General features: G+C 42.4%; 2 protein-coding genes across 2 annotated transcripts in view; one reads left to right on the top strand and one right to left on the bottom strand.

Annotated features, from left to right (window-relative positions):
- The window catches only part of noc2l (NOC2-like nucleolar associated transcriptional repressor), an 87269-nt gene extending 66296 nt beyond the window's left edge, over positions 1–20973 (bottom strand). The window contains exon 1 of the mRNA XM_069183614.1: positions 20878–20973. The gene's annotated coding sequence lies outside the window, so the exon portion shown is untranslated. The remainder of the gene's footprint in view (positions 1–20877) is intronic.
- Positions 5307–22625, top strand: plekhn1 (pleckstrin homology domain containing, family N member 1). Its single transcript, XM_006642103.3, has 16 exons — positions 5307–5522; positions 8186–8276; positions 8398–8553; positions 9959–10039; positions 11150–11234; positions 13067–13206; positions 13710–13856; positions 15235–15315; positions 15612–15681; positions 15808–15953; positions 16340–16522; positions 16832–17080; positions 17797–17958; positions 18594–18824; positions 19317–19365; positions 20864–22625. The coding sequence occupies exons 1-16, from the start codon at positions 5449–5451 to the stop codon at positions 21046–21048; spliced, it is 2130 nt and encodes a 709-aa protein (XP_006642166.2). The 5' UTR covers positions 5307–5448; the 3' UTR covers positions 21049–22625.
- Positions 22626–22834: the final 209 nt, after the last annotated feature.

The following is a 22834-nucleotide window of genomic DNA, read 5'->3' as shown; positions in this document are numbered from 1 at the left end:
GAAACCTTTTGAATCTTTTGTTGTTACTAACGATGTGCTGCTGTGCTATATTAATCACATGCAAATTGCCATCACTAATCTTCGACATGCTCCCTCCTTCCTTGCTTTTAACCGAGGTCTCAATCACACCAACAGTCTATCCTGAGCTCAACCAGACACATTGCTTGAGAACAGAACCTCAACCTTCAGACAATGGGCTGACCAGAACCCTCAGACCATTACAGCTCTAAAAGCTCAACCAAATGGATGCCCAGTTGAAAAAAAATAAAAAGATCAAAACTGCTGAAGGATAGCTGCAAGTTTTAACAGGTAAAGAGAGCGGTGAGCACTGACTCAATCCTTTAAAGACCTGGGTGATCACATGACTGTGTTCACCGCAGAGTTAAATGGAAATATGTTAATTTGCAAATTCATCTTCATGCCTTTATGCCAGAGAAAACAGTAATTCGTATCTGTCTGTGCACAGTTAACACACAGACACACTGTAGTTCTGGGAAAATGAATTACCATGGCGGCGTTCGAGCTCGCCGATTGTCAATTCCACCCTGAGGTGCGTCTCAGAGAGGGAAGGGTCTGAAGAGCTGTGTCCCAGCAGATTCTGCCGTCTGTGTCTCTGATAATTTTATCATCCTCCTCTCTTTGTCACTCTGACATTGGGACATCCTGATAAATTTTAAAACCCAGACACCTTGAGGTGAGAATTTAACACTGCAGCTACAGTCAGGGTATGTTAAATCACACAGGCTCGCCATGTCCTGGGTGCCAGTCTTGGGCATTATCAACTTAGCACCTTGAGAGTGACGAATACAACTAGCCAAGCAAATTAAAAGGAACTGAGCCTTTCAGCCTGTTCTTGTAGGTGTCCTGGAATTCAAATCCTCCTGTAATTTGAACACTGCTTTAATTGTCTCAAAAGCTTCTTAACAAGTGTGGGTTAATTATCACAGCCCTTTCAGGACAACACCTAATCACGAAAAAAATAAAACTAAAGAAGGCACCTTTAAGAAACAGTGTTATCTCCCTCACTATTGCTGTTGCTCTTGTTTCTTGTGCTACAGTTTCCTTGTACATTTCAGGATGGTGTTTCTGAAGTTACAGATGTGCTTGATCTTTTTCTGGGTCCTTGTCAACAGGAACTTGGAAATGTGCCCAGGGAAAAGTAGAACCAAAAAAAACAAACATTTTTTTAGTCTTTAAGGAAGTCCTGATGGGAAAAAAAAGAAACAAAATCCCCAAAGAATTCTCGTCATACCACCTAGTTCAGACTTGCACCTGAAACAGCGCAGCCTGACAGAGAAGTGATGCTATCTGGTTATAATCATTATCATTCTGCCACCTCTTTCCAGAAATCTGTCTTACGTGGAATTTCATGTCACAGACCACTCAAAGCTGGTGAAGTAAAATTCCCTGCACTTGACAAGACTGACGATGGCTGCCCAGAATTCTCCAAACACCTTACCCATTTTCCATTGATCATAACTTATCTCTTTACGCTGAAATGCAAACAATGAAATACTTAAAAGTCAATGCACTAACAGTACACAGCAGATTTTGAGAAAGGGTGAATACTCTTGCCTAACACACTCGGTTTTCTACAAAGGAAAAGGGCATTCAGGGGGTGTTGGGGACCCTCCAGTTATCAGGCTCCCAATTATGCAGTAGAAAGCTCTGTTCCTCCCCCAGCCTCAATTCCTGTAAACATCCTGATTATCTCCACACAGATAATCATTTGTTTCAACATGTAGAGTCAACCCTGTGACCTCATACTGCAACATGTCCATCCTGGTCACTGCACTCTATGTATTGCACAAAAGCAACAATGAAACCTGCTTTAGCACAGCACAGTAAAGTCCCATCTTGTTAGGTGACGAATCTTTCATTCCTTCCTAAAAGTACAACATTGCGAAAGGTAACACCTTTTTGTTTTTAATTTTATACCTTTCACTACGTCTCTTCACTGACAAACATTTGTTTAGTCAAAACTAGAATACTGTCCTTGAAAACTTTCAATATAACCCTCTAAATAAAAAGAGACATAATGGTCATGGTATGGTTTGAAGACTTATGCAATTCATAGTAATGAACCATTAAAAAATAAATGCAAACTTGCATTAGCCATAATGACTAAAATTCTTCATTATTTCCAAAGCCAATTTCGGATACAATACATGGGTCATTCCTTGGATGGAACATTTCTAATCGAAACTCACAGGACAAGCCAAAGTGCGCTGAGGGTGCTAGAATGGAAATTGACTAATTCCTACTTAATACAGAAACTGGAACGACCGCAGAGGAAACTTTCCCAGCCTCAGTCAGGAGTTTGCTCCTAGCTCTGTCTCACCATGTCATTTCCTTGCAAGTATGCGTAGCTCAGTGTGATTATACAGTGAGTCACCCCGAGCCTCTTTGTCGATATGTAAAAAAAAGTGCACCCAGCTGATGCAGTTTTTATTTTCCATTACACCGGAGTCATTTTGAAATTAAAGATTCAATAGCATGGAATAAATAATAACTTTGTCTCTGCCTTTTTTTTTTGCTGATGCCAAACATTCCTAATTCTTGCAGCATAAGAAAACAGACACACAACACACATGGGTCTCATAGGAGTGTCACAGAATTGGTTATATTTGTCTTTGGATTTATAAAAACACACCTTTGTGGAAAATTGATTATATAATCTATATGTAATCATCAATAAGATGTATATCATATAATAATATACACAATCAATTATATCTGACCATTTTTAAGTTTCTCATGAAGCTATATACAAAAAAGTGAAGAGTGCAATTAATGTTTAAAAAATTGAACACTAAAAACTGCAGGCACTGCATAAGATTGCTCAATTGATTTTTACTTGCAAGTTTGCTTGCAGAAGAAAGAAAAAAGAACTTCACAAGCTGTGAGGGAGAGCTAGTGAATTTACTTTAAAGCCATTGAGAATTCAGCAAGGATCTCCTCAGGTCACTGGCTTTGCTTCATGTGTGATTGGTCTGGTAATTACGATTGGGCAGTGCTGATCAAAGACAGCCGATTGCAGTTGTAGCATTTCCAGATCTTGATGACCTACAGATAAATGGGTCAAAGTAATTCCAATCAACCAATTAGGGTGAAATGAGCTGGATTAATTACACACTGACTCAGTTTCCGGATGAATGTGTCTACAAAAGAGTAGGACTGATGAAGATAACAAAACAAAGCAGAAAAGAAACAATAACTCTATAGTAATCACTCAAACATCACTTAGGTTTTTATAGGTAATATTGACTGTAAATCTAACTGGGGTTATTGAACCCATTTCCAACAATCAAATGAGCCAGAATGAATAGACTCCTCTTATTGCATATCATTATGTTCTTTATTTCCATAAAAACAACTGCATGTTTATTCCTGGATTATTGTCAAATAGCATTAAAATTCTGCTGGATAGGGAAAATCAAGGTTTTGTAATTACTTTTATTACTTATTCACTTTATTTTTAATGCTTTAGTTTTTTTGACATTCTTTTGAATGCGTATAATTAATAATTAAGGCATAATACATCAGGAAATCCTGAAACCAAAAAGTACACAGAACATATCAGATAGAGGTCATGTGTAATTAAATTGGCAGAAGAATAAATAAAGACTGTCAGAGTAAATATTGCCATTATTACATATTTCAACACATTACAGAGATACTAGACCATCGGTTTGGTTTTAGATCTTTTCCCATGGCCTTAACATAAAACAATGAAAATCTATCAAGAAACTCAATGAGCTCAACAGCATTATTACTAACACTGGTAACGGACAGAACTGTGTTTTGCTTTCTTGACAGCTGTCCATTCATCAGAAAAGAAAAAAAAGGTTACAAATGAGAAAAGGTCATTTAGCCCATCTATCCTTTTTGGTAGCTGGTAGTTAATTGATCCTATGATCTCAGCCAGCTTATTGAAAGCAGACAGGGGTAACAGCTTTAGCAACAAGGCTGGGAATCTTGTTCCAGACTCCCACAACGCTTTGTGTAAATAATTGTCTCCTGTTCTTGCACTTCCACATACTTTACACTTGTGTCCTGTGGTTCATGTTTCAGTCTTCACAAGAACATTAAAGAGCAATCTACTGGTGCAATTCATAGAGGATTAGAGGTACATACTGAGCCAAAACAGTATCAGTTTGCACATGAGATGCATAATTAAGAACATAATGGACTCTATTTCGTGCCTTAGTAAGTAGTACAGATCATTTGGAATCAAGCTGTTTCTAAAATTCTGGTTCTTCTGGCTACAAATCTGCAGCAATATAAAGTAAAATACAGTTAAGTATATTCTGATCCCTTTTACAGCTCTGAAAACATATAATCTACTGCAATTTTGCTATATTTGGTAAGCAGCTGTCTGTGTCAATCTAGAAACATTTTATCTTCACAGGAACAAAAGGATGTTTCTTGTTTTTCCTGTACTGTTCTTCTATCTTTCAATCTAATAGCCCAACTGAAGGATATGAGCATTCCATCTGGCTCAACTGGTTTGGATTACAGACTACAGCCTTCTCCTGTCACAACCTCCCACACTGTATTACATCTTATTTTTTTCTCAAAAGCTCTATGTCTCTCGAGGGACAATGACAAATAAAAATAAGTCTCTTCCTTTTCCTCTTTGTATGGAGATGGACAATTGAAGGATGATTGAAAAAAGACACCTAAGATTTTTAATGTCACCGACTCAATAACTTCTGATACAGCAAGACATGTAATACTTTTCTGTTACTAAAATGTGACTGAATTATTCTATTCTGTGGTCTGTATGAAGCTGTAAATAAAAAACAAAAGAATACTTTACTCAAGGAGAGGGACCACTTGTAACTCAATCAACAAATCAAACTCAACAAAGCACTTTCGGTTTTTCAGACAGGTGCAAAACTTTCACGTCACAGACCTTTTTTATTTTTTAAGAAACAGACAGGAGAAATGTAGTCACCACATTCCTTCTTGGAATTCTATGTAACAGACAGCTACCACCTTAACTTTTTCCAGTAACCAACCATTATGACAGCCTCTTTTGCTAATGAATCTCCTTTCAGCAACTTTTTACAAGTCTTCTAAAATTTAAATAAACCCCATTTGCCAGCAGGAAGAGGTGATAAGCATGCTTCCTTCAGATGCACCCCCACTCTGGCTGTGAGGCTCACTTCCCTCAGGAAAACTGAGTGGAGTGTGAACTTTGGCCAGGCTCTGCCAGGGCCCCACTCCCTGCCTTTGAGCTACACCCACACAGGCTCTCCGGATTGCACACTTCAGGATCTTAGGGGCTGGTCTATGACACATTCAGCATGCTTTAAAGACAGTTCCCAGGCAGCAGCATGGGATCAGTGCAGGCATCCCGCTGTAACTGGAAGCAGCTCTCTTGGATTATAACAAGGACAATTTAAAAAGGAAACTTACAGAGACACACACACCTACTTCACAATGGGGAGCGGTTTATCCTGCATTCCTCACCAAAACTTAAAATACTCCAGTAAGAGCTACATACGGAGGAAAAGGTAAAGACAAGTTTTTATTTTTATTGCCCATTTGAGTAATTAACTAGTGAGAAATAACCGGTTTTTGAATTGACCGTCAGCAGGCTGTTTTTAGATGTGGCTATTCAACGTATCGTATCTGTTCGTTTTTACCTGTGAGGGAATAAAGGAATTCGAGCAGGGAGCTCAAGTAAAAGATATATAATATTTCACTGCAATAACGCGAAGGAGGGATGAAATTCTCAGACACTGGTATCATATTCCTCAATGGCAGACTGGAAGGCTTGATTGGAAGTAGCACCCAGTGCTGTGTGCGTTGTTAATAGGAGTTTTCTGTTGGTTTAGATTTTGCAGATGGTGTTGATTTGGCAATGGTTCACATTTTCTTTTTGCCAGATTTGACTTCTGAAATATACAATTCAAAAGCAAACTGAAACACAAACGGAAGCTGTAAACTGTGTGGGCTGTGGTCTTTATCTTGTGTAAACAGTACTTTTACCTGGGCTATTTAAAAAATAAGCTCAGCTGGTCTGTTGCATTATCGGACCTTAAATTAATCAACTGCATACAATGATATGTTTAAAACAGAATCCACCCGAAATACCAAAACTGAAGTTTAGCGGTTTTGGACAGTGATTTGTCAGTGCAAAAGCAGCAAAGATTGACACTGCATTAATGGCCAGCAGACATAATCAAAAATAATTTTCAAGAGGTTAAAACCATTATAATTATCATGTTGCCGTAACTGCATCTGTTGGATCAGATTTTTTACAATGGCTGACAGAAAACCAAAAGTCAGATCTGGAGCAAAAACACTCTACAAACTCCCACTTCACCTTCAGTTCCCTTCAATTAGTTGATAAATTTATTTCATAGAAATAAAAGGCTCAGTTATAACAAGAGCTGTAACTTAATTTAAAAAAGGCAATATTGACCCTCAGAATGATTATATATTAAGATTTGCGTCATGAGATTTGAGAAAGTCAAATGTGTTTGCAGAAATCCTTATCTTTTAATTGATTAATGACTTCAGCCCCAACAGCTTTTAGACTGTTACTCTGTAGTGTGCATAATTTAAAATTTAAAACTGAGCGGTAATGTTAACTACTTTTTCTGTGAAATCAAGATGGTTCATATTTCAAATGTGATTTAAAACATTACAGAAAGTAAAGTTGTAAATAGAACATTTGGAGGAACAAGCAATAGGTTTATTCCCTGCTGAAAAGAGAAGAAACGAAACAAACGTTTCGGCTGTGGAGCCTTCTTCAGGTGTTCTTCGTATGGCAAAGTAAAAAATCATTCAGTTATTTAGTTATAAACTTGTACTGAAATATTGTAAGTTTAACCCCTTTGATGAAGTGCATTGTTTTGGCAAATGTAAATGTAAATTGATTCTGCTCACAAGGATCACTCTGTGTACTCTCAAAGTGTCCATTTGTGAAACTGTGAAACACATGGAAGAATTTTAATTGGTTCTTTCCCAAATTAAACCCGAGATGCCCCATGGGCTATCTATCAGTGCTGGAGACTGTGTGTGCAAGGCTGAACTCCAGAACGCCCTCAAGGGAAATTAATTTTCAACTAAACAGGAGTGATAACCGGCAAGGGTGTTAGGTCTGTTAACATATCTGTAAACGGGAGATTAAAATCTAATCTAAAAGGACACAAGCTTTGAATTGGTGTGTCTGAAAAGTGCATTTACTAAATGCACTGAAGTGCTCCTCACTCTGATGGTAGTGAACGGCACTGCAATGAACGTTTTTATTAAATCTGCACGAACTTCACCAGCGCATTCCATAACAAAAGCATAAGGTGAAGTTATGTCTTACTATTCAATACATTTTTCTATCCATCTGAGCACAAAAGTTACATTCTCCCCCATGGTAATTTCCAATGCCAGCTGTCAGACATGCATAAAAGTGTGAGTAAGGCGTGAGTTCATGCACGTGCCCTTTTCTGCCCAAGATGTACAAAGAATGGGAATTAAACTGCTGTCGGCAAGCGCTGAGGCTCTGACAGGCTTCTGTAGAGAATCCTCATTAAGCCAATGAAACTGCATCTAAATTGCGCACCAAATTACTGTGTTCCATCAGGACTATAAAAACGTGATACTGTAATCCCTGTTTTTGCACATTTTCTCACTGGTTTTCTTCCTTTAAATCCTCTTACTCTGAAATGGATGACAGGTAAAGGAAAGCAAGTCAGATTCTGTCTTTTAGTATACCCACAGCTAGGACCGACTGTGTGAAATCCTCTTTCCATTAAGAACTAAAAAGCCTTTTCCTTTAGTTTCCAAAGACAGATGCTTGCAGAGCCCTCTTGATTAGGTAATGGCCTGTAGTGTGAAGGGATGAGCTGAGAAAGAACATCTAAAAGGAAGGCCGCTTTAATTTGACTTTCAGATGCAAAACAGCTGGGAAAAGGAACTTCCTGGTATTTAACATAAGGCCCCCCAATACACAGTTTTCCTCACTCAAGAGAACAAAGAGAGCCATGGACTCAGGGGATTTGTTGAGGCAAATTCTCATGGATGTAAGAAGCAGGAAAAACGTGTTTCTAAAACGGTTGTGCTGATGAGGGATGAAAGCTGTAGGCGCCGGGGAGCTTCACTACCTGCACGTTAAAAAACAAAAAAAATGCATAAAATAAAACCTGATGTATCTTAATATCTTTTTCCAAAACAGCAGCCAGCTGTTTCGGAAGAAGAACCCGCAGGAGGGGCAGGTTAAGTCCAACAGCATCATCAACATTCTCTGCACAGTCACCCCGAGAAAGGTAGGCCTGCCTGCGCCCTCCTGGTCAGAGACCAGAAAGGAAAAAAATGCACATTGCAGAAAATGGTGGTGCACGCACTCACAATGACACCGTGTTTCGAACGCTGGTCACCCCCCCCCAGGAGATGTCCCCCAAAGACCTAAAGGAGATCGAGAACATAAAATGGGAGCCCCCGTACGACCCCTCGAGTGGCTGGAAGAAGAGCAGCACGAGTGTGAAGAACTACGGGAGGATGATCTACAGCTCGAAAGTGCGCTTCCGGTTCCTGCACTGCCAGGTAGGACAGACCCGCCAGGAACAGAGCAAGTTAAAATCGGATCAGGTTTTACAGAAATCCGGTTTCCTGGCTGGCCAAAACCAAGGAGGGCTGTAATGAGCATCTACAGGTGGTGTCACGACTGTGCGGACGTGCTACCACTGGTCAACCACTGCGGAAGAGCTTGGCAGTGATGATTTCCCAACGCACCCAGAGCAAACACTGAACATTAACTTTCTTATATAAATATCATAAATGCAGTCAGCCAAGTCCGCGCCACTGAGGTCAACACTAAATGCTCATTCCCCTCCTGTTAGTAATAGTGATTATAAAAAATTATTAACCAGCTAAACCTGGTGTTACAAGATAAATCAAAAAATAAAAAGGGTGAAATATTGTATACAAAGAGCTATAGCTTTCCAGTGTTAAACCTCTGTCTGTAGAGCTGTCTTTAATTAGCAGCTAAGACTCCGTTAAGAAGACCCTGCAGCAACGCTGAGCATCACATCACTGCCATACAGGGCGAAACAGCTGAAGCAGCAGGAAAAACACCTCTCGAAAATAACGGATGTTTTTTTTGACAACCCTGTGAAACACGCTTGCTAGGATACAGAACAGTGATTCACTGCTCAAAGGACATCTCAGACTATGCCTGAACATGCAGGCTCCGAACATTGCAAAATGCCTCACAGTTCCCACTGTGCTGACCAGCCTCAGAAATCCCCGTGCAGGGAAGGTGAAGGCACAGAGCAGAGGTGTTGCAATTCTGTAAAACAATTTCCCAAATGAACCCAGATGGACAATAGCTTCTTTTATGGTTTTTAATTTGCAAAATTGGCTTGAAATACATGCAGGTGAAACACTAAACCACATTAAGATGTCAGGTTTAGCAGTTTACTAGTCCAGTGTAGTAAAGTGCAGTCTAGTCATGGTAAAAGCAGAGTATGGTGTAAGAAAGCGCAGTGGACGCATGGTAAGAGTATGGTGAAATACAGAGAAGCATATCAGGCACAACACAGGTTTGAGTAACTAAGGCAAAACCAGTATGCTTCTGACATTCTAAGTAAGCTCACCATGCAAGTTCACCATAATGGCTACAACAAGTCTTCTCAGTTTTGAGCGTCAACATTTAGTTCGCTACAATGGAATTTAGCCTCAGTTGCATCAAAAGTTCTCACCTTCATAAGCCTCCCTCTCTGTATAATGGAAACAGTGAACTCGTGGGAAAGCTGCACTGCTTTGTAAACCCTCCTAGACAGGTCTGCACACAAACATGCCTGTGGAGCACTTAGGAAGCCATAACTATGGCAAGAGATAACACATCCCGTGCCTGTGCATGTTCAACATTTTGTTATAATCAGGCCTCACTTTCCCCTTGTCTCCACGCCTTGCCTTACTCTCTCACTGTCTCTTTCTCTCGCTACAGGATATCCATGACTGCTACCTGGATCTATTCCAGACACACCTTCATTTTCTATCCAACAACACCACCGGGTTAACGTACCAGGTGAGGAGGTGTTTCACAGATGTTTCTTCACAGAAACACTTTAACATCTGGATTGAGTTGCTAGATGATGAAATTGAGACAATGTGCCCTTTCAGTGTAGCATGACTGTGGTTCTCCACGTCAGGGCTTTAAAGTGTTTCTCCAGCGCCAGGCATTTATCATTAAGATAATCTTAGAAAACCTTTGCATTTCTTTCAAATTAGTTGTATTTCTTAACTGTTATTTTTTACATTTTTCTCAGTAATCCATGGTTTCAGTTAAGAGCAGTGGAAACATCCTTAATTTCCGCTGAATCTCTACTAGTGTCATTCTTTTCCCATGTTTGGCTGTGTCATTCTATCTCCTAAAGCAGTGTAATAGATTTGACAGGGGAGGAAAGACTCTCAGGTGTTAACCCTGTTGAACTAATTTATACTATATTTATAAGCCTGTGGAGAGCTCAAAGTCTATAACACCTTAACCAAAGCAATGACATCACATGACATCATAACTGCTCCCCCACTTATCAAGCCCAGCTGATAAAACCCTTTCCTCTCTCCTGGCTTCCTACAGAGCCTGCGGGAAATTATATCACTGTGCCTCTCCTACTACACCTGTACAGTCATTATTCACTCCGCCTGGGCCAGGCCAAAACCCTGGGCAACACATAGGAAAGGGAGTGCTGGGCATAGCTAAGTCAGCACCACACCTATCTGCTACACAGAAAGGCTGTGGAATAATGAAGGATTCACTGCAATGTGTGTAAATCATACACACCTTTTAATAAATACAGGTGAATGTATATATGTAAATAATATGTGAGCTTTCTCATAGTGTATCCCTACAAAAGACAAAGAACCCCCCTGAGTAATTATAGTACAATTAGTTAATACCTTTTATGCAGGTGTTCCCAGACTTAAAAGTATTGGAAGCTGGCTAAAGATGCGTTTATGTCACCCTAACGTGGTCTCAACTAAATCTTGGGAGAGCTGTAGCCCCACTGGACAGGGGATCACCCCCAGGACGGCCGGTGCCTTACTCGCCACAGTGCCGTTCACCATGGCCCCCTGTGTTGATCTGTTGCTGTTACTCTGGTCTCTCTTTCCGGCCCCGTCGTGCGTGTTCGCGCAGGGGACTCTCCCGCTGAAGGACCTCACCATCTGCAAACTGCAGGGCAGCTGCGGCGAGGCCAGCGACCCTGCCTTCCAAATCGACGGTAAGCCGCGACCGCACCGCCTCATGCTGAGGTCATGCTCGTGTTGCAAGCGGCAGCCCGGCCCAGGCATGCACAGACTCCGGCACACACCACGCGTGATTCATACGACGTTATTTTTTTTTTCCCACAATTCGGGGAAAAGGGGCAAAGCAGCAAAAAAAAAAAAAAAACATCCCTCCGTTGACCTTGTTTCATGATGTAGTCTGGCGAGATTTCACATTGTTATCAGACATGAAAATCAGCCCACAGCGGATCTGTTTGGATGTGTTAACACTGTAAAATCAGGGGATTCGCCGGGTTTGCGACAAGTTGCCCCAGGGAGTTATTGCACAATCAAGCGGCAGTGCTTTGCAAGCTGCTCTCTTCGATTTGTGTTTAATTTTGCGATTTGGCTGTCCTATTCTGTACAGTGCTGATTTGTTCAGTGACAAGCTTTTCAAATGTAATGGACACTGAGTCACCAGAATCACTATAAAGTAATAGCTCCCGGGACTCCGTCTGACAAAGGATGTTATTAAATTTAGTTTCCGGTTCCTAGTCTCCTCAATCACCCTCAATCATGATGTGCCTGCTTCCAAAAACAAACCTGGGACCGCACTAGGACGGAACTGAATCACAATATTAAGAATAGGAAACAGGAAATACAACAATACAACAAAGGAATCTGAAAGGCATTTACGTTCTGAGCCAACGTGAATTAACATAATATCATGAATAAAACTGTATTAGGTGTGGTAAATAAAACCATGTTTTAAAAATCAAATCACTTGAAAACTTTTATTTAAATGAGCTTGTACAAAGGTACTATATGTGAATATTATCTGCTTATATTGTAAAATTACATGTAGGTCAGTCTACAATCTACCTGTGATTATTCTCGTTAGGTGGTGCAGGGAACCACTGTTTGTTTTAGAACCTGCTTTGTTTTCTATGAGAAAATACTGCTTTTCAATTAAATGAGCAAGCAGTTTCCCAGCCATGCCTGTGAGTAACTGACAAGGAGCGGTACAGACGTATGCTGCGTTTTTACACTACATTATGAATCTTCTACACGAACAGCAGGGGTTTCTTCTTGCACATGTGTACGCAACGCCCATGTCTGGATGTGAGTGTGTACAGTCAGAGGGCTGAGGTTCGTGCAACGCTTAAAGAGAATTGCTCACCAAGCAGTGTCTGCCCACCTGCCCCAACTATGAAATGACCCTAGGCTGCAACCCCTGGCAATGAGGCCAAGGCAGAGCCACAAGACAAAGTTCCTCTGTTAGAAAGGCAACAGGTGCTCAGCCAATTCAGCTGTTGGCCAGAAGGCTATTACTGATTTTCGCTGTCCTCTGTAAGCAATAAAACACTCAGCCATTTTCTTATCATCTACTACTTATCAGTGAGGTTGAAACATTTGAAACCCACTCATTCACCATGAATGTATCCTAAGGTAATGATTGAGGTTTCTTTAGTCAGACTGTAATCATGGATGGTTACTTGCTGTCTAGTGAATCAATATACATATCTGCTTCAAAGCTATATCCTGGAATGTCCATCAAAGTATTTTAAGTCAAAGTCTTGATCGACTCTAAAACCTTCTGTTACCTCCTGGAAGGGTAAGGGTCAAATTCAGAATCTTCATCTAAAGTTTTTATGAACCCTTGGAACACAATCCCAACACAGGAAAAAAAAACTGCTTCAGTCTTCTGCCTCTGTATTAAGAACACAAATCAGAGCAGGTTTCTGTAAGTTGAAGCCGCAAGAGAAAACAGTTCCCCACCCCATGGTGAAGGTGTCCGGAGACTGACATGCTGACCTTTGACCCCCGTCCCCCTCTCCCTTTGGCCCAGGCGTTGGCTTGAACCCCATCATCGTCTACTGCGCTGGTGCGGCGGAGCTGGAGACGTGGTTCGGCCAGATCAAGGAACAGGTGGAGCTCAACGGGGGCACCGTCGCCTCACCCAAAACAGAGGGGTGCATGAGGAGCAAGGTAAGAGAACCCCAAGAAGAGGGAGCGCTTCCTGGTGCCATATACAGCAGGAGAAAAGAGCTCAGATCGGACGACACACATCCTTGTAATTGAGGGCACTGGCGTCACTTACTGCAGGGGCGTACCGGATCACGTGTTGACAAAAAAAAGCAAAAGAAAAGAAAAGATGATATTCAAACATTGCATAGGGCTTTATACCACATCACCTGCCTCCCTTCCCACAACAGCTCTGCACTGTGATGCAATTTCTTTTTAACACTACAAATGCAGGAAACACAGTCATACAGAGAATTCCCCATCCCTCTGCTCCCTGTCAGATAGCTCACTCAAAAACAGGTGACTCACCGCTGTACAGGGCTATACCCGGCATTCAAAAACAACTTCTATTTAAAATGAGTATGCCATTTTGTTTTTTAAAAAAGTGTCCCAATCAGATCAGTCTCCTGCAGCACCAGAACAAAGCAAGACTTACTCCTTTTTTCTTTCCCCACACTCCCTTCCAGAAACCCAGAGACGAGAGCAACGTCAGGGAAGAGCTGAGAAACTCGGTGAAAAACGAGCCGATTTACGAGTGGGAAGGGTCCCAGAGAGAGTCGCTGGGCCCCATCACCTACGTGACAAAGGCACAACTGCAACACCTGCCGTGCCAGGTAAGGACACTGGTCCAGAGAAGTTCTCCATGCTGAACCTCAGAACTGTGAGCACGGAGTGCCAGGTTCAGGCCTGGTAACAGCTGACTTTTGAAGGAGAAATTAGATGTCTTTGTGGTTAATGAGGTAAACCACTTGTAACAAATGAGAAAGAAGGCTGAGTGGTCTCCTCTCACTTCAGTGAAAGAACAACAAACAGAGGAAGGCATTACAAAAGCAAAGGTCAGCCTGAGGTACTGTTACAGGAACAACTCGGTAAGAGAACAGGTAGGCGCCCACCACAGCTTCTACGAGGCATCAGAGATCAGGGAATGATCTGATGTAAACAAATTCCCAAAGGAGGCAGTTTAAAACTAGAATGCTTTAGGTTAGCAGAAAGGTGAACACAGGGAACTATCATGGTGAGCTGATCTTGACAACGATTGCCTTTCCCATGGAGCTCAGATGAGACCAGTCAGCCCTAGGGGCTTGGTACAGAATTATGGTAATTGCACCTGGAACATTATGACACTCGTCTGTCATCGTGCTGTAATGCTGGAGAAACAATAGTAATGTTTCTGTAATTACCGTTTCTGTAACACCGCTGTTCCCAGTCACCACCAGCCCATGTGTACAAAAGTTGAGCAACCCAGCCTGGACACACCTACAGTACTCACAGTGCTCTTACCGGCACAGTGTTATCTCTGGAAAGCATCTGAAAATCTTGTGGAGGGAAACAAAATAGTGCAAACCCCAGAAGGCTGACATTAATGGGATTCTCAACTTTGCAATAAAAAAAAACTGGAAAATAGCAGAACAGCCTTGTTCTAAACCAATGATTCCTCACTTGCCTGTCAGCCGGAAAGTAGCAACTCTTCTGTGATGACAGTCCTTTCTGTCAAAGCATGGGGAAATCTTCTACTTATTCACTGACTCTTTTGGAAAATCATATTTCAACAATTGTATTGAAAGGAAAGCATGTGGCCCATCTAGCCCCTTCCGTAGCTTTCGTAATTAGTAGGAAATTGATCCCAGGATCTCATCCAGCTGTTTCCTGAAAGAAGCCAGGGTATCGGCTTCAACAACTTGGCTGGGCAGGGTGTTCCACACTCCCACCACCCCCGGTGTAAAGTGCCTCATCCTTTTCAAAGCTCTTTCCCATAGTTTCCACTTCTGTCCTCTAGTTCTTGTTTCATTGTTGATTGAGGAAGGTTTAAGTTTGTCAATGCGTTTGGGGAACATGTATTACTTTAGGCAGGTTGCTACGTGGTCTTAGCTTTTCTAAACTAAAAAAAGTTACAATTAATCACTTGTATGGTTAATAAGGAACGAATACTGGAATGACACATCCAATATATGATTCAATATTTATGACAAAGCATTTGAATTGCTGTTACAGGAACAGTACGAGAGACTGCTGGTCTTGTACCCCACTACACTCATCATCCTGTCTGACGAAAGCAACGGACTCTTCTACAAGGTGATTCTCAGATTTTAATCACTGTTTTTTTTTAGATTTGTTACAAACTAAAATTCAAAATTAACATCTATTATTAACATTCCATGCACCACACTTGAAGACCTTCCTAAACCTATGTACTGGCGATATAAATATTAACGCTCTAACAATCATTTACCATAATATTGCAATAATGCATTTTATCAGGCAGACTTTTTTTCCCCCATATTCACACAGCAAGCGCTTCCAGAAAATAAAATGAAAACACGCCTCTGCCTGCGTCTCAGTCTGGCTAATAACACTCTGTCCTGCTCTAGGGCAAGCTCCCCCTGAACATGATCTCCGTTTCCACGTGCGGCCAGAAGCCAAACTCCTTTAGGATTGAAGGTTGGTTTGCGGAGCGGAGCTCTGAGGAGTCTTCCTCAGACTCATATGAAAATGGTTTAGGAATAGAACCCCACAGGAAGGCACTCTGGTGGTAACCCATGATGTTTTGTTTGTGTGTGCTGTTAGGGAAACTGATTAATCCCATAATCGTATCCTGTCTGGATGAATGCGAGTTCCATGAGTGGATTTGTCACCTCATCGCTTCCCACGTCCCTGTGCAGGGGCCTGCGGCGCCTGTCTATGACATCATCTACACGCCGACCAAGAAAGAGGTAGGCCTCCCGGAGGAGCTGCACACGCCGTAGCCTGAAGCGTGGTTATGAGCCCTGGAGTTAAAGTCTCTGTATTGCTTCCTTGTTTGATAATGGCTAAATTATAAAAAGGGGTTTCCAGGAAGCACCGCCTTTTCTTTCACAAACTACACACAAAGTTATACTTTATATCCACACGCTAAATAATCAGCTATACGTTTTTTTTGTTATACAAATCAAAAATTCTCATGCAAAAACAATAAGGTTCAATAATGCCAAACAATACAGGCTCATCCAGCTAATCCATTACAGACTGGTTATAGCTCTTCTTGTCTGCATGTATGTGTATTTTAATTCTAACTGGTCTTAAAAAGACAGAACAAAATGTGTCCCCTGCTTTTGCCCAGGCTCCAGAACTGGACCCATGGAGCCGCAGGAACAGCCAGGCTGCGGCCGGGCCAGAGCAGCTGAGAAACTCGCACACCAGCAGGAACTCCTCCGAGCTGCCCTTCCGAAACCAACCGGACCAGCTGCCCTTCCAGAGCCATCCGGACCAGCTGCTGTCTCCAGGATACACAGAACCGCTATGTGTAAGTCAGCTGCCTCTGACACACATCGGCTTGACTTGAGAGCCCACACACATACCGGTTTAATACCTTCCTTCAGCTACAGGCTAATTACTAATTAAGCAATTACTAACTACTACTGACATTCACTTATTAAACAATTAAGAACCTTCCAATTGACTAATTAAAGCAATTAAAAACCTTCTAGCTGTGCTAGAATGAATAACAGTCCCTGGGCTGAAGACCTCATCCTGCCAGGAGATATTAAGACTCGTAGACCCTCAGTTTTTTGATGGCTGAACCCCTGCGCTGTCTCCTCCTCTCCCTTGGCAGTACTCCTCTAGTCGGCCCGCCTCCTCGGAGCTGCGCCACAGCAGGCGGCTCAGCGGCAGGAGCAGCAGCATGTCGTCCGCGGTGAGGCCCGCGCTGGGCGTCCGCCCGCCCTCCGCCCACTGCTCCTCTCCCACCCGCAGCTCCCACAACTCTGCCACCAGCCCCCCGTCCTCCGTCTACAACCTGCCCTACATCCCCTTGGGGCCGGAGGGCGCCCTCCCTGTGCAAGACAAACTGCCCCTGGTCAAGGTACGAACAGCCCCGTCACTGCAGTCCGTTTCAGCACAACCGTCCTGACACAGCGTCTCCAGGCACAGCCTTTTGATCGGTTCATTTACTACGACACCCTGATGCACTGCTCTGGGGCGTTTCTGCTGACACAGAGATATAGGTATCGGAGTGAAAATGAAAGTCTCTAACCTGAGAGCTTTGATAAAATGTAGCATTTCACTAATAAAATGGCACAGGGGAGCAACAACTTGGGTAAAAAAACGACACGCAGCATCAATGCCGCCGACGATCCCGACCACAACTCAGGCGGTCAACTAACTGCAGGGCCTGGTCGTCTCGAAATGCTGCCCCTTGTGGTTTGGGAAAGGGAATCACTTGGAACCGGGAAGTTCTCCTTCTATGTCCCGTTTCTAAATATTCAGCGACACAATGGGAGCTCTAGAACTATGACATGGACTGCAGACACAAGAACTGGCTTCACTGCATCAAAACTTGACTGCCCAGAACAGATTTGAAGTTCTGAGATCCTGGTTTGCACCTAATGCACACTGGAGCGTTTGACTAAAGACATAAAACGCAGAAAAAAACTAGTGGGGCTTTGAGACAAAAGCTGGTCAACAAAATCAAGCAAACAGCACTCAGAAAAAATGCACAATTCGGATTAAAACAACAATCACAGAAACGACGCGTCAGAAGAGTTGCCTCACTTTCCTGCACTTGTTTTCTATTTTCAGTCTAACAGCTGGAGCACACCACAGACGTCGATAAAATACCAGCCTTCGATCCCTCAAAGGCACTCTGACCTGTGTGCACCACGCCAGCCCCTGTCCCCTCTGTATGACGACCCCTACACTCCAGGGAAATTCCTCGATGAGGACAATTACCTGAAACCTGCAGTAAGTGGTTTCCTGTGATAGGTCTCTTGTCTTTCGCTGTCCCTGCCCGCCACACACTGAGTATCAGTAAGCAGTCCAGTAAACACAAATAATGAACTAACCCCTTAGAACGAACATTAGCTGATTGTTTGCTCTGATGAACACAAAGTGAACTCTGCTCTAACCAGGAAAACAAATGTCTCTGTTAACAGACACTATTCTTTTCAGAAAGGGGTTATACGTTTTGCAAAGTTCTATATGATTCTCATGTCATGCAAATGTATTTCTGAAGCTGCAACACATTTAAAAACGTTTTGTTAAGAACATCTGAAATCATTGTCCTTCTTCACACTGTCTTGGAAAGGTTAATTCACAGGAATAATATTAGAAATATCACTAGAGAAATAATGCAGAATTCACAACATTATGACCTTGGAGGTTATAGCCCTGGGACACTCACCAGCTCGCTAAAGTACACTCCTGTATTTTTCCAAATATCGATAAAGACACACTGATCTTATTGGGAAGTTAATTTACAAGCCCCTGCGGCAAAGGGATAAATTTCATTTCATTTCTATAACCTAATGTGGTCAATACAAAACGATTTTGAGATATGCTCTTATTTTTTTTCTGTTTTCCTTTGTTTTTTCCTCCAGTTTGCTGGACATGACAGGGGTGTGGCAGGGGGTCAGCAGGGCTGCTCTCAGGCCTTGCCCCCCTCCTTCAGGCTGTGCACCCCACCTCAGGGCCGGCGGAAGAGGAACACGCCCGCAGAGGGGCAGGAGGCGCGGGGCGACCAGTGGGTGGCGGCACAGCGCGCCGAGGCCGTGTCCAAGCTGAAGCTGCTACCAGCTCCCACCGTGATGCTGGGTTACGACAGCTCGTCGGTAAGAGGAGCTTCTCTCCCCAGTCCGGGAGCCTGAAACAACACTGCTCACCGTTTCATACAGAACCCCTTCACCTCCCTGTTCACAACGCGCTGCTCGTGATAGGGCACAACAACCCGACCTCAAAAAGAAGCAGGAGCGGGAAAAAATGCTTCCTTCACACCTCACACGCTGCCACAGATGCAGATAACTCAGCTGCATGCAACCAATATGCTTACAGAGGTTTAAACTAACGTCCTGAACTCGTAAGACTGTCAATGCCATTTGCTGCTGCTGCTGCTGCGACCTGTGTTGGTCTCCTTTCAGCCCCGGCAACAGCCTGTAATCGAGCTCTAATGGGCAATGGCTTGCCAAGAACACGCAGCTCAACTGTCACATTACACAAGACAAACCAGGTCGGCACCAGCATTCCAGCGAGAGGGAGGGGGCACACTATATATATGTGTGTGTGACTAAATAAACATAACTTTGTTGTTTCATTTTTCTTTGCAGAAAATCTATCCATTACTCCACCAGCAGATGCCGAGAGATTATTTACTAGGTAAGCATGTGTGGAATGTGGACACTAAGGAGGGGACAGTCAGAAGATATCTTCTGGCCTTGCAATACCATTTTTGTACCGCTCCTATGAAGACCGTGTCACGTCAGGCCTTAGTGACAGCTACTGGAAGTATAAAGAGGTATTTCTAGTCGAGCAGATAGTACTGACTTTCGGTGAAAGCTGCCTTGCAACATGCCGACTCTCTCTGCTGATCAAACGATGCCAAATGATGATGATGGTCACCAGAAAAAACAACAACAAAATGACATGTAATCCAATCATTTATTTATACACACATACGTGGATATGACTGCTCAGACAAGAACTTACATTGATTCTGGCAATTTTTATCTAAACCAAAATCAGGGCAGCTTCAGCTACACTATTCGAAAACGTAATTCTAATTGTCACCGAGAGACACGGGGCACATGCCACCTAACCAGTCTTAACTGTATCGTACAAAGACCCCTTATCTATACATCTTACAGTCACACAGAAAAAAGAGGGGTGCTTTGTTGTGGACATACATCAGCTGTATTCCATGTGTATCCACGGCCGACCTGAACAGAGACGCCTCTGTCCTCAGATGCACACTGCTCTCAGCGGCCGATTTTAGCGTGACCTTTTACTTTGTCATGCCGAGCATCTGAGCAGATGCCATGGAAAACTGTGTGTGAGTGTGCAACCCAAGACAGAGCACACGGTGAGCAGGGCTGATGGGCCCCAAGACACAGCTATGGTTACTAGGGAGACGGCTGGGGGAGAGTACGATAAGCAGTGCTCAGCTCACACAGGTTTTGACTTCCTCTGTGTGTGCAGTCTGTGAGTTAGTTTCTCTGGACAGACACCGTTCTCCCACAGACACAGCATGTGTGTGCTCATCTAATCCTGTACTTCACTCACAGCTGGGAGAGTTTTACTTACAGTCGAAATCCTTCCCCCTGACATTTTTCTGTCCCACTCTTTCTCTCTCATTTTTTAATGACTTGTCCACACTTTATATGAAAACCGCAAGCCTCCTGCCTTAACAAATGCCCATTTGAACGCAAGACTGCCACATCCGGGGCAAAGTCACACCACTGTTGGCTGTAACAGCACGGAGTATCTAAACCGAACCACTCCAGGGTTGCCCTTTGGTGTCCCAGCATGAGTAAACGGTCAGCTGTAGTGAAGGTGGCAGCTAAAATGCATCAATAACTTTGTTTTTTTATCATTTAACTCACTACTAAACACACTCACAAACAACAAAATCAGAAAGTTTTATGTTGCACTCAATCTACCTGGCAGGGAGAGGTGAGGCAAAAGCTGAGTAATAAGTTCAATTTGAAGAAAGAATGAGATGTCATTGTGAGATAACATCTGCTCTGAACAACATAGAGCAGCAGCACTGGGTTCAGCTCTCCTAGACTGCTTATGTCTCTGCCTCTACAAAATCAGACTGTAAAATAGTTCTGCTGACTTTTAATTGACAAAGCCTCCAATTTCCCTCCCACCTCAGATGAAAGTGCTTACCTGAAACCAGCAGAGCCAGACGATCAGGATATGGATTATGATAACATCTGGGATTTCGACTCGGAGCAGAATATGAGTCACCCTCTTGGAGCGATCGCACCAGGCCGGACGACCGTCGAGCTGGGAGGGAGAGACGTCATCTCAAAGTCAACACACAAGAGGTGGTCCTGAAGGCAGCAAAACTGGCTGTGAGCTGAGTCACTGCTCTGTAACTCAGTCAGAGCGCAGCCACTGGAACGGACTACTTTTTTTAAAAAAAAAACTATTCAGGCTCTACAGTTATTATTATTTTCTCTTCTACCAAGTATCCACTCCATGCGGAACGCCATCGGGTCCCGTCTCATAGCAGAGACCACTGTGCCCAGCTCATCACATTGCTTGTGCTAATTCTCAATTACCAATGGAGTGGACTGGCCCTAACCCAGCACAGGACATCCCAGTGCTGGTGACCCCTGTATCTGATGTCTTTACATTCCAGCTGTACTCTTGGTTGGTCAGTTTAGCCCTTACTTGAACTAAGACTGTGATTGATTAGACCACGGTCTCAAGCTCATGTCTCCTGTTTTATCGGGTTTTGCTTGGATAACGGTAATATTTCAAACCAGACTCTGAGATGCTGTATAAGATAAAGTTATCTTCAATTAGGTGAATGTTTTAAGCAATCAGTCATAACAGACCATAAGAAAAAGTCTGTATTGTTAACACCTAACTGCTACTGGGCTAATTGTTTAACTGACTATTCAGCTTGGAACAAAAATCACAAGATACTTGGGTCACTGATCTAGCGATTGACCGACACTTTTGGGGTAGAACATTTTGATGGTTTGTTGCTCCTGAAAAAGTCTGCTGCTTTTCCTAAAAAATATTTCTGCAGAACTGGGAACAATTCAGAGGTGTCTAGTTAGCCAATTCTGAGATAATCCTGGGGTTCAATTAAATCACCGAGAGCTCAAGGGCGAGGCTGCAGTTTAAAAACTACTTTCAATTTAGAATAATTTCAATTCATAAAGGCACTGGTTTCTATTTAATCTTTTTATCATTTATGAATAAATCAGGAAAACGCCCATTAATATACTGGAAAACCACGACAGAAATATGAAAAAAAAATATTTATATATTTCTTTCATAAGAAAGCAGACTTGAATCTAAGCCAAAGTCATCTCCATTGTATGAATTTCAAACATAACACAAGTTTTCAAGGAGATTATGTAGTGCAGTTGAATTTAATTATGGCATTACAAATATGTGAACTATGCTGTTTCCCTCTGTTGTAACACACATTGTCTAATTGCTGTAGTCAGTATGTAGCATTTCACACACTGTAGGTTCTATGTAAATGTATTTCATTTACTGATGTATCTTGCTGTTACCTAATTTATGTGACAGATTTCAGATGCTGAGGATTAGTCGGGATTTAGGTCTATTTATTTGGAGATGTAGGAGTTATCAGTTACAAGGTAAATTCAGCACATTTTTTTTAAAAGAAAACGCTGTCAGGGTACTGACCAGTGATCTGTGAAATGTGCGACTTTCTTTTTCTGTGGTTTTAACTTTGTTCTGCACTGTTCTTAATCATGGTCCTGCTTTGTACCTCGCTGCTGTCGAGATAAAAGCTTTAAAGTACAAGAACGCCATTACAACTGTATAATCTATGTGCCTTGTAAACCTGTTTTTTAACTGTAAATATATGTTTTATAACTGCTTTGTACATACATATTTAAATTTGAAAATAAATATTGAATTTCGAAGGCACTGTATAGTTTTCGGAATTAGGCTGAACTATTCCCATATCCAAAATGAAATGAATATGTATACTGTGTATGAGACTACCATTTCCATGAGGAAAGTAAGACCACATCATTATAATTTTGAAATAACGATATTATACGTTAATGAAATAATTACCTCAGTTTTCGCTCCATGAAGCACTTCGCTCTCCAGACAAATATCATTTTTA

This window comes from Lepisosteus oculatus, chromosome 25, assembly GCF_040954835.1.
Source record: "Lepisosteus oculatus isolate fLepOcu1 chromosome 25, fLepOcu1.hap2, whole genome shotgun sequence".
NCBI lineage: Eukaryota > Metazoa > Chordata > Actinopteri > Semionotiformes > Lepisosteidae > Lepisosteus > Lepisosteus oculatus.
This window is presented reverse-complemented; position numbering and strand designations above follow the sequence as displayed.